General features: G+C 41.6%; 1 protein-coding gene across 1 annotated transcript; it reads left to right on the top strand.

Annotated features, from left to right (window-relative positions):
• Positions 1-37: 37 nt before the first annotated feature.
• LOC124343132 (thyroid receptor-interacting protein 11-like) lies at positions 38-12,120 on the top strand. Its single transcript, XM_046796280.1, has 13 exons — positions 38-167; positions 355-434; positions 494-583; positions 5,363-5,425; positions 6,620-6,695; positions 6,763-6,842; positions 7,315-7,494; positions 7,567-9,366; positions 9,430-10,003; positions 11,341-11,422; positions 11,483-11,714; positions 11,774-11,851; positions 11,923-12,120. Exons 1-13 carry the CDS (start codon positions 74-76, stop codon positions 12,031-12,033), a joined length of 3,540 nt encoding a protein of 1,179 aa, XP_046652236.1. The 5' UTR covers positions 38-73; the 3' UTR covers positions 12,034-12,120.
• Positions 12,121-12,233: the final 113 nt, after the last annotated feature.

Genomic DNA, 12,233 nt, shown 5'->3' with positions numbered 1-12,233 from the left:
ATAGGTGGCCTATGGCAGACGACGTTTTTTGTAAATAGTTGAATAATATTTGTGAAAACTCATTTAATAGAAAATGTCCTGGTTTGGAGGAGGATTGAGTAATTTACAAGGCAAAATTTCCTCTTTCACAGCTCAAGTTCTTAATGAAGTAGCAGAAAGCGTTCAAGGTAGGTGTTTTATGTAAAAAATCCACAAACAAACACATGACACGTCATCAGGCGATACGTGGTTTATTTTTGTTTCAACAGCTCGTTTCAAAATGTCATTCTGTAAGATTGCGTAATTATATGTGGTGTAAATTCTAAATTCAGTAAAATAAAATACTCAATAACCTTGTTATTTTTAACTGTACAGGTGATGATGATCAAGAAAGTCCAGAACATGTAGAAGAAGTTGCTGGTGCTACAGAAGATATTTTACAATTTAAAAAACAGGTTAATAAGAACTGATAATATTAGACCCCCCACTTTATTATAAATTTTATTTTGTACAGAATGAAGACTTGATCTTGATCAATCGTGAACTTGAATCACAGCTCTCAACACTTTCAAGACAATACCGCAACTTACTCAGCTCTTCAAAGGTAAAACCTTACATCAACATCTATTTGGGAAAAACAGCAATTTTTTTATTCTATGCCGTCCTAGAAAATAAGAAACTTTATCCAATTATCTTTAACCACTGATTTCAGTGAGTCGGTTACAGTGTCACATTGAGCTTAATTACTCTGATAAACTGTGTGATATGCCTTATCAGTTTAAGCAGCCTGTAGTGGGCAAGGTGGGGTTGTTTGCTCAAGCATTGATATAGCGCGACGCACATACTCACTCGTAGAAGGGAGCGTATTTTAATATTTTTTAATAAGGGGGGCCTTGCGCTCTCCGTTTTGTTATCTTGGAACGATAAGCTAGGCCAACAGTTGGTCATATACTCCGATTGCTTACTTGGTCTTTCATACGTGATGCTGTTGACCTTTCTGTGACAGCAAGGGGAGAAGTGGGCGAGGGGAATAAGTAGGGAAGAGAAAGTGGGGTGCACACTGCACAGGATTATTCTACCTGGTCTCCGCGCTGCCACAAGCCGCTGCTTCATTAATTCTCCTCGTTATCTGTCGCTCGTTACTGCTTCCTTTGGTCTCTTCACGACTATACGTATCGCATACGGATGGCTTATTTCATCGAACGTAGCTCCACCGTCGTCCCTTCCCCTTACTAGTTGCTACCAACCGTAAAAACTACTGCGCCAGACTTCACTAGGACTCTAATGAGTCCATCATCCGGTGCCGATCATACGAAAATCACCTTTAACCTCTTGAAGGATTTATGGTAGAGAAAACTGAAATCGGAAGCGGAAAAAATGGAAGTTATCCCACACATGCTCCGTCTTTCCCCCTTTATTTTCTCTTGAATTTCTGAAAATCAGGTGTTCTTATTGGCCAATCTGACCACGTACGTGGCTAATCGCTTACCTGATCAGGCTGCTCAACTACCCATTGTTATGATTAATTTAGCTTTCTTACTGTTTTAAAAGTCGGCTTTCCAAATAACAAAAAAAAACAAAATCTAGCATAGCTGACAACCGAATCTTGTGTAGATCATATTTTTTACGACTATGCAAGTCCGAGGACGGAAAAAAGTTTTTAAAAAGGGGGAGGTAGACGAAGAGGAAAACTAAAGAATAAAACAAATAATGAGCAAACGGGATGAAATGTGATTCTTGTCGTCCAGGAAATGGCCTTTGAAAAAAACATGTTTGGAATATCAGACAGACAGAGAGAGAGAGAGAGAAAGAAAAGACAAATAAAGGTACAGTTCCAACAGGATTCTTTTGTATCGCTTTCTTTTCCACAGGCTATTTGTGCGTCGACAAACTCTGATGCGCGTCGCATCTACAAACCAAACGCCATTCGTGAATGTTGTCGAATAGCAGGGGGAATGGATCAAATCACGAAGCCGAACTAACAATCTCGTCTCAATTTTAGTCTCGTACAGTTTTCTTTTCCAGTTAATTTTGGGTGTAATATTAGAAATTGAGTCACAATCTTGGATACAAGTGATATCAGCCTCACTGTTCTTTTTTTTTTCTTTTTTTTTTTCTCTGTTTTTTTTGTCAAACATCTGTTGTTCGCACCTGGCCATCATTCATAAACAGAAACGGTCTGCAGATAGGCCAATAAGTTTGTCGTTCCTCCCAGTTTGAAATGATGGCGCCCTCATCTCTTGTTCTAAGAGAAAAGGCCGGGAGGGCGGATGTAGCAGCCATTACACGGACGTTTTGTCATGCAAATCTATACCGAGTGTGTGTGTGTTTTACCCGCTATCGTTCTCTCACACAAGTGGGCATATATCCGCCAGACGGAAAGTATCAACAGTGTGGTACGTGTGGCATGGAGGAGGAGGGGAGAGAGGAGGTTTTTTTTTCCCCAACTGTTAAACGGGTAATATGATTATGCTTCAACTGTGTTCGGTTGGGTCAGGTGTTATTCTCTGAATCAATAGATGTAGGGGAGAGTGCCGGTAATGTTTCCTCCCTCGCCCTATGTTACACAAACGATCCTTAAATGGAGAACAGAGGGTGGAGGCCAGATATGCCAGCCAAAAGGAAGACAGCACAGAGAGAGAGAGAGAGAGAAAAAGGAAAGACTGTATGTGGGAGAAAGAAAAGGACAATCGCGAGCGTGACAATATCCGTTTCCGTCGAACGATATAGAAGAAAGAAAAGGGACACATACGCGGACGGTGGAACACGAAATGTGCCGCTTGTTATTGGTACAACAGGGCTATTCACCTTTAGAGCTTTCCCTTCCCTACCAACCTTGGTACAGGTCATTCGGGGTCGTCTACGATTCCGGACATTACGTCTCAACTTCAACCGAATTCACGAAAAAATCAGAATGAAAAATTTAACTGTAAGTTTTTTTCAGATAAGACATGGGGGAGACACTCGCTTGTAATCTGTTGACGGATAGCTGTTCTGAGATCCGCACGGTGGTCCTAAAAGGAGGAAGGTTGCTAAACAATGTAAAAGGCTTGTCCGTACAACGACAATAGCGTTTGAAAACCGGAAAAGACTGTCAACGTTTCCTCAAAGTCCAAGTTACTTTACTCTCGTACGTTCATAATTTTTCTATTTTTATCAATCCAGATTGTAACTGAAAAATGATTCGCGTAGTTATTGTTGAACAACAACAGGGGTAGTTCCTACAGTAGCTCGTCGTTCAATTTAATGGGACTCACCGTAAATCTTAACTATTCTGTTCGTTTCGTGTTGCACCCCTTCGAATTTCAATTCATTTTCGGTAAGGTGGATTTCGGTTGATAATAATAAGAAAGGTCGCTAATAAGGGCCAGGATTTATTTTTCACGAGTCATTGAGGTTGAGAGGAAGTGCTTTCCAGTTGAAACAGGTGAATGCCAGTCAAAACTTCACCGGCCAATAGACCCTCTGCGGCAACGCGGCTTTTAATGAAGCGCAAGATATGATGATCTGCCCTGATGATCGTCCCGTGTGTTTGTTTCTTTTTTCTTCGCTTAATTGGGAGGGGGTCGCATGGAGTGTTTAAAAAGCGAGTGCTCAGGTCGAATTTCCAACAGTCTTTGGCGTTCAGGCAAGCGAAGAACAAGTCGGGCCCGGCATTTCAAACAGGGAAGAAAGGGCAGCATGGCGTCCTTAATACCGTGCGCGGTGGCTATTGGTCCAACTTGTTCGGGCACTTTGGCTTGCAAAGCTCGGGTGGGAGGAGCTAGATGACGGTCGAAAGTTGACGAGCTACGGTGACTTATCCGTGTTGGTCGACGCTCAAGTCGCTACACTTTTCAACGAGAGGGAGTTGAGTTCGGTCCTGTCTCTGACGTCCTTTCCATTCCTCGGCAACTCCCACCAAGTAAAGTAAGTCCTCGTTATCATTTCAGGGAGAATTTTGTCGATTTTCGGCTAGACACTATTTCTATGTTTGTTTTGCTATCTTTAAATATCTGGAAATTGAAAACGGTTTGCGGTTAGCGAACGCATTTCAATTCCGCTCAGATAAGACAGCAAGAAAAAAACGTTGTAGTATCTGCCGAGACCCAGCGCGGTTGACGGTTTCATCCGGTTGGTTTTCAGTATCTTGGTGAATAATTTCGTTTTCCCCTTCATTTCTTTTTTGTGTATTTTTCTTTCTTTCTCTTTTTTTTTAAGATAGACTTTATAAGGTAGATAGCAATGTTGAAAGGGTGGTAGTTTTAATGGTCAGACAGAAATGCATCGTGTCAGCATAGCAAATATTGTCCGTCTAGTTCCGGGGTCGAAAACAATCTAGCGCGCTCCACATCATCGAATATTGGGTTGACGTGCAATCAGTATTCAACGGCACGTTATAGCATTTCCTCCTCTTTTTCTTTTTTAATTTATTTTGGAAATAGAAGGAAGTCCCCCCTCCCCCCACTCCATCCTTCACCTCCTCCGTCCTGTCGTCCTCTATGTACCCGTGTCAATATCCATTTCCTGCCTACGCTATTTTACTTCGAGATTTGCCGCTCGGTAAGAAATTCAACTTGATTCCGTGAAAAAGAATTTTTCTTTAATGTTATTAATTTAATACGCTTAAATAAACAAAAGCCAGGATAATAAAAGGAAAGGTGGGTTTTTATTGACCAGGTGACCCCACCCTTGTAAAATTCTCAGGAGATATCCTCCGTTCTAGTTGACAAATGTTATTCGACCCGCCCTTCCTTTTTGAACATCTTTTTTATTTTATTATTTCCATTTTCTTTTCTTTTTTGTTGTTGGTGGAATTAAAAAAGTCATGCGACATTAATATTAATATTGTTGAAGAATATAAAAATGTCGTAGGCCAAGTGCCAAGTGATTGTTCTAGTCAAACGGACCGGACCAATCCGGTCGGTTCCTCCTTCTTTCTAATGAGAGGCTAGCCTCTGTTGTTTGCTAACCGTGAGTCTAGTTCTACATATCTTAGCTCTTTTTTTCCGCCTCCTTTTTTTCTTGGCTAGTTCTACCCGTGTCAAAACCACGGGGTCAGAACCGGTAGGAACCCGGTGTGCCTTCGCACATAAATTTGCTCATTAAAAAAACAAAAAGAGAGAGTAGATGAAGAGAAAAACCCAAATATAACAACCTAAAAGCAGAATATATACTTTGGAAGTCAAGCAATATAACACAACCGGTATGTATCGGTTTAGAACCCAGTGCCCCCATTCGTCTCAATTTTTTTCTGTATTACTGGCTACAAACCTTTTGCCAATCAACAAACACGGAAGGGTTTCGTAATAGCTCACTCTTTGACGAGGTCTGCATTCGTAATGAACTGTTGTTTAATGACCATTTTCTATTTTTATTATTATTTTCTTTTTCCTTTTCACAGGGCAATCATGAGACGAACGCTGGTGCTAGTATTGATGGAGGACAAGATGATCATCATTCACAGGTAAGACTACGTTGTGTATGAGCAAATAGTTTTTAGTCACAAAATGTTGATGCATAGAAAAGAGATGTACTTAAAAATGGGACTGAAAAAAAAGGCGTGAAATCGGACGAGGGGTTGCTAAAGAACGTTCTCTTCTCACATCGCACCTGCGTGTCAGCTAGCCAGATAAAAAAACAACGAATGAATCAACAGAGAGTCTGGAAAAAATGAAAAAGGGTGAACGAAGGAGAGAGCGAAAGGGACTGTAGTGAGAGTGGGGAGAGAGTAGGAACATGACGGCCATACGTTTCTAAGACCAGCTGTCGACATGAAAGGCGGGAGTGGCGAGACGCTGGCCGCGAGTGAGTCTGCTTCTCTGCATATGCAGGTACCTGGTCAGGTGTGGACTCAGCTGCGTAGCCTAGATTACGCTGGCGAACGCACACAAACGCGGCCGCGCATAGAATGCAACTCACTCTCCGATGATTCACCGTTCGTCTATGCCATATTTCGTGTCGACGGATTGGAATGAAGGCAGCTTAGATTACTTGCCTGCTCGCCAGAACGATAGGAGATGTATGCAAGCGATAAGTTTTTATCCTCGATTATAGCCACCCGTAAAAAAAAACCTGGCCCTAAGATATTTTCGTGTTAGATTTGACTGTAAACGTCATCACCTGCGCACTTGAAATGATTTCAAACGGGTACCTACTTGCTAGGACTCGGATGCGGGCTAATTTATGATGCCAAAGCCGGTCTTGCACCTTATATTATTGGACTCCATACTCCAACCGTTACGCCTCAAACATTGAAACCTGTTTTAGTGTTTTCGTGTGTCCCTCTTTTTTTTTCCTTTTTACTTTTCCTTTACTTTTCTCTTTTTGTGTATTTTTGTTCTTAAAGAGAAAAAAAAAATGAATCTGTTTTCGTTTTTACTTGTAACCAACGCCCAAGCTACCCACCCGCCTGTTTAAGCATAGACTTTAGACAACAGTGGGCCCCGAGTTTGATTGACATGCGAGCCGAGTAGGCTCAAACCCATTTTTGTTGAAAGTTTGGAAAAATAACCACCGACCTTGTTATAGGGTCGAAAAGCGAACCCCTCTACACCCTTAAACGTTTTTGACATTCGAGACAGGAGGAAGGGAGAAGAACTTGAGAAGTTGAAAATAGAGAAAGCAGTGCTGAAAACATGTCGTGTGTTCTTTATCGCAGGTGGTCGAGTCCAAGTGGCAGAAGGACGTCCAACAATGGTTGAAATCGCAAGGTCTAGAATTACCTCCATTTCTCAGTAAGTTCAAATTTTATTCTCCCTTTGTTTGAACGAGATATTGACACTCTCCTCCATTTCTCACTAGGAGACGATCGAGTGAAATCCAACGAATGGAATGGAACAGAATCTGGCCAAGATCTCACCTGTCGCGTTGAAGCCCAACAGGTAAATACGTCGACATATTATTAACTTTTTCATCATCAGAACTATGGCTCGTATAAATTGTATTGCCACCCAGAAAGTCACTTATCGCAATTTACTAACTGACCTAAGAAAATAGAAGTCAATTTACTATGAAAGAATGGCCTTTGTAAATTCAGTTGTTTGATAAGTGACAAGGGCTCTTTTGTGTGTTGGTGTTGTTGGCCCCTTGGCATTCGTCTATTTGTTCACTTTCCTTCAGACTTTCCTTATTCTCAAGTTGCCGAGTTCCTCCATGAGTTGTTCCTCCTCTCCTTTTTGGGTTTACTAAAGATAAGATAGGCAGCGGTTTTGTGGTTGTCATTCGCCCTCCCAACTCGGCACCTTTTGAAGCGTACCTAGCTACTCGATAAAACTTAACCTAAAAGGATCATCAAGCGTCATGAGACCTATTTATTTTTTACAGCCACAGTAAAAACTTTATTTCGGATTACAGGCGTACACAAACCTTGTTCAGAAGGTGGCCGCGCTCGAAGAACAGCTAGTAGATTTGGACCAACAGCACCAATCAAATCTTGAAGTAGCTATCAACAGCCGAAATCAACTCAAAGAAGAAAATCGACAGCTACAATTGCAGTTGGTGCAATTGGTGAACGACAGACAGCAAGAGCAACAGGTTGGTTTAACTGCGCTTCTAAACTGAGTCTCGCTGCAGAAATATTAATTTCTTTTATTCTTATCGGAATAGACTAAAAGTGGACCCCTCTTTCCAATCGACGAGGAATCAGAAGAATTGGATGGCGACCAAACTGTGGCCCCGAAGCCAACAACAGAAGACGACTTTAGGAGACTTGAAAGCGACCAGCAATTTTTCCGCCAACAAATCCTTCAATTTAAACAACAGTTTGAGTCTATGAGCGAAAAGCTAAAAGGTTTTGAATTGATCCGATCACAAAACGATGAACTCGAGAAAGAGGTAGCTACTTTACGGAAAACCGGCTCTCAATGGGAATCGGATTACCAAGCGAATGAATCGCGTATGAACGAGGAGAATACAGATTTGAAAGCGAAATTGGAAGCTTTGCAGAATCAGAATCAGATCCTTTCTTCCATGACGTCGGTCCTGGATCGAGTCACAAATGAAAATCGCCTCCTCGAATCTAATCTTGAATCGGCCAATCAAACTCTCCAGGTCAAACTTGATCTTATTGAGCAGCTCAAAGCTGAATTGCTCACCCTAGAAGCCAATCAACAAACGAGTTCTACCGTTGACACCGTCCAAATCGAAGCCAGTACAGAACCCCATTTAAATTGGCTAGACATAGAGAAGCAGATTGATGAAAATCGACTGCTTCTAGCGCAGTTGGAAGAACTGAAAGCTCATCATAGATCATCGGAGACGAAGCAAGTTGAAGACCTGAGAAATGAAAACCAAATTCTGGGAGAGCAAATAATCCAAGTTCGCGAAGCTCTCGACAGCTGTCGAATCAAGATGGAAGAAGTTGATGCGAGCCGACTGAAATCTGAGGCCGATTTAACCAAGAATCACGAAGAGCTTATGTTATGTAAGTCCGAGTTCGAGAGAACCCAAGAAGAAAAACACCTTCTGGAATCAAATGTCCAATCTTTGAACCAAGATCTTAATGTCCATAAAGAGAAAATTGACTATTTAACAGTCGAACGACAGAATTTGATTGAAGAGATGGAGAAATTACAAACACTTCGGGAAACGGACAAAGTAGAGGCCAGCACCGAGACGCATTCCGATGAGCAGGAAATTCAAGAAATGACTAACGTAAACCTTCGACTTCAGACCCAGTTGGAAGAATTACGTAATCAACACGAACATGAATATGGTTTACTAAAGGACGCAAATGAAGAACTCAAGAACAATTTAGTCAAAAACGACGAGATGTTGCAGAAATCTCAGATCCAGTTAGAAGAAACCGAAGGGCGTCGCCTGAATTTGGAATCGGAATTAGGTCAACTTGAAAAAGAACTCGAAACGGCAAGGAAACAACATGAAGAGCTATCGGATAGCAAAGCTCGTCAGGATGAAGCAGTGTCTCGGCTGCAACCTGAACTGGAAGAATATCGTCTAACACTGTCTGAAACTCGCGAACTCTGCAAGAAGGAAAGCCTTCGGAACGAGGAACTTGTCCAACTTGTCGAGTTGAAATCGAAAGAAGCGCAGGAATTGCTGGAAGAAGTAGAAATTCTCCGTTCACGCCATCTTGTACTGGAAGAAGAAAAGTCCAATACTTCCTGTTTGGAGGAGCGAATGATCGCTCTGACTCGAGAGACTGAGGCCAGTAACCAAGAAATTATCCAATTAGGAGAGCAACTGGAAAAGACGCGTCGTGAGCGCGATGAGCTTACCAACCAAGTATCGGAAACCAAGACGGAGAAAGAGTTGCTGAGAGAGACCCTTCAAGCGTTTCAACAACAGAGAGAACAGCTTGTACAAACCGTCCAACAGAAACATCAAGAGGCCGTCAATTACCATGCTGAGACGCTGCGCTTGGCCAAGATTTGCGAGGAACTCCAGGTATTTCACAAATCATTTTTGGATAGTTGAACCTTGAAACTAAATTCACATTTTCTCTTGCAGATGAGATTGAACGAGCAAAACGAGCTGGAACAGGAAACGGTTCGATTGAGATCAGAAATCGAAAATTTCAAATCCACTCTTGGCCAAAAACAATCGGAGATCGAGCGCTTGAGAAGTCACCTCCTAAGTGTCGAAGAGACCTACACCCAAGAATTGCTCAAAAGCCAAACGAAGGAAAGGACTCTCAAAGAGTCGCTCCAGGCGGCCGAAGAGCGGGCAACTGAGCAATGGCGATTAGGAGACCAAATCAACGTTTGGCAAGACAAATACCGGCAATGCCTGGCCGAAAAAGAAAGATCGGAAAAGGACAAAGCGCATCAAGAGAAATCGTTGGATCGCCTTCAACATGCCTTACAGCAGCTAACTCGAGAAAGGGAACGAGACATCGTTTTGGCGCAGAAAGAATTGGCGCAGAAATTGGCGCAAGCCGAGAGTCTGCAAAATGAAAAAGACAGCGAGATGACGATGCTTCGTCGGAAACTTTCCGAGGCCCAGTTGGGATTGGAAGCGGCTGGGCGATTAACCCAGCAGTTAGACAAGACAACAGCCGCCCTCACAGCTTCAAAGGACGAAGGTACATTGTTCACAATTTTTATATTGCCACCATTATTCCATATCGATTTGTTTAGAATTGCAAGTGCTTGTTTTTAGTTGCTCTTTGAGTTGTCCGTGCTCTTGTGTTTTTCGAACTATTTTTTAAGACACTGCTGATGGCTTCTGATACGGCCAAATATCAGCAGGTAATTCTGGGCAGTTATTATCCTTGGACTTGATTTAAAATACAAGGAAGAACCCAGACTGCCGGCTGGTATCAGGCCGTGAGAATGCCCACATCCCCACACACACCACATCCACCTGGCACTCGATGTTTGATTTATTTTATTTTGAGTTAATTTTTAAAAGTTTTTGTTATTTTATATTATGTTTGACTTTTCTCCTACCTCCTCCCAAAACCATTAGCATCGTTTTCCTGCTTATTTTTCTTATGCACCGGTGAACTGGTTCTTTTGGTTTGCTTGCACAGCTTGGGATCAAATGTCATTATTATTTTCTTTTAACTTAAAAAAATAGCGCAGGAGTCGTTACAGTACGATTTGCCTATGTCAGTTCCGAAAAAAGATTTTTGTTTTTTACAATTAAAAATACGTTTACTTGATCCATGGCTTTCGCCTGGAAATCTCATACGGTAATTTGGAGAAAATTGGGAAAATTCCTTATAGGAGTTTTGGTTATTCGTGCGCTTGCTCGAGTCTCTCCATCCATGGCCCAGTATCCAAATTGCTGTTTGGGGTGGCCAGGCGATCAACCCAGTAGCTACTAACCCCTAATCAACAAGTTTAATTCAATGCCCCATCCATGGTGGGTACTATCTGCTTCTTTTCTCGATGTTCTCTGGACGTCTACAACTCAGCTATCATCTTTATTCGAGCATGGCAAATCAAATGAACCAGTCATAACTAACCGTTACTCACCATCTTTACCTACCCCGAAAACCTGCCCTCCATTTCTTCAGATTTAGTGTTCACATAATTTCTGTGCCTTAAACCTGATGCATGTGTGCATTATGCTGCCCAATTCCTGCATCGTGGTAAGGCACGTTTCGATGAATTATATGCTCGATTTTGGTGTTTCCGTCCGTGAGTATTACATCAGGTACTGGTTGTATGTGCATGATACCAGTACCATTGTAACACTCTCAACGGTCAACATTTCTGTCAACATTTCTCTGCCGTCTTATTCTTAAGTTGTAAATGGTATGCAGTTTGTTTATTTATTATCATATTATATTATAATTTATTATTATATTTATTTGTAGATTTATCCATTGCAGCGTAATATGGAAGTGTTTTATTATTCAGTGTGAGAACTATTATGTAACCGATTTTCTTCTCTGTGTTATGCGGATTCTAGTACGGACCAAAGAAACTGAACTAGTTGCCGTTCGCCGTCAGATGGAGGAGATGCGGAGTGGAACTGATAGCAAAGTTGACAGGTATTCCTTCTGTTTGTCAATAATTTATCATTTTTACTTAATAATAAACTTTGGCTATAGATCTCTGGTTAAAAACCTTTTGATGGGATATTTCTCTGCTCCCTCGGCCAAAAATCGTCTTGAAATTTTGCGGATCATTGCGACTGTTATGGATTTTTCTAACGAAGAGCGACGAAAATCTGGGGTCGAGGAATCTTCTTCCGGATTGAGCGGATGGGCTACTGGGTTGTTGAAAATGACTGCAAGATCGAGGACATCCTCTGGGAACTCTAGTACTGGGGATGCAGAAAAGGTATATATTTTAAGCTGTTTGTTATCGTTATGTCTACTATAATTCTCTTTTTCGTTCAGTCATTGTCGGAAGCCTTCATTAGCTTTATGGAAACGGAATCAACACGTCCAAGCCCGCCCAAACTACCTGCTCAGAAGGTGTTTCACTATTACTTTCACACATACTGTATATTTTGGAAATAATAACGATTTAAATTATTCGTCATTAGGTTGATGGTTCTCCAGCTTCAACGAAATCAAATAGCAGTATGACCGAATTCCAGCCAGGTCGAAATGAGCCAACCATTCTAAGAGACGTGCTCCGCGATACGGAAACTTGAACATTCGTGGCCCAAAAATTAATATTTTTTGTACATTGTTTGCTGATGATAACGAAATATGATTAAATATTAAAGATTCCAATGAAATTTATTTTTTCATCTTCTTAACTCGAGTTCCAACAGCGAAGCTTAGTAACAAATCTTTAACACTAGGTGGCTTGGCGAAGATAGCCAAACATGTAGAAGTATGAATAGGCTGA

The sequence above is a fragment of the Daphnia pulicaria genome, chromosome 6 (assembly GCF_021234035.1).
Source record: "Daphnia pulicaria isolate SC F1-1A chromosome 6, SC_F0-13Bv2, whole genome shotgun sequence".
NCBI classification, from domain to species: Eukaryota; Metazoa; Arthropoda; class Branchiopoda; order Diplostraca; family Daphniidae; genus Daphnia; species Daphnia pulicaria.
This window is presented reverse-complemented; position numbering and strand designations above follow the sequence as displayed.

Coding starts and splice junctions, on each gene's coding strand:
- LOC124343132 (XM_046796280.1), top strand. CDS start 74: ATGTCCTGGTTTGGAGGAGGATTGAGTAATTTACAAGGCAAAATTTCC. Junction 9,367..9,429: donor AGATTTGCGAGGAACTCCAG/GTATTTCACAAA, acceptor TTTCTCTTGCAG/ATGAGATTGAACGAGCAAAA. Junction 11,423..11,482: donor ACTGATAGCAAAGTTGACAG/GTATTCCTTCTG, acceptor CTTTGGCTATAG/ATCTCTGGTTAAAAACCTTT.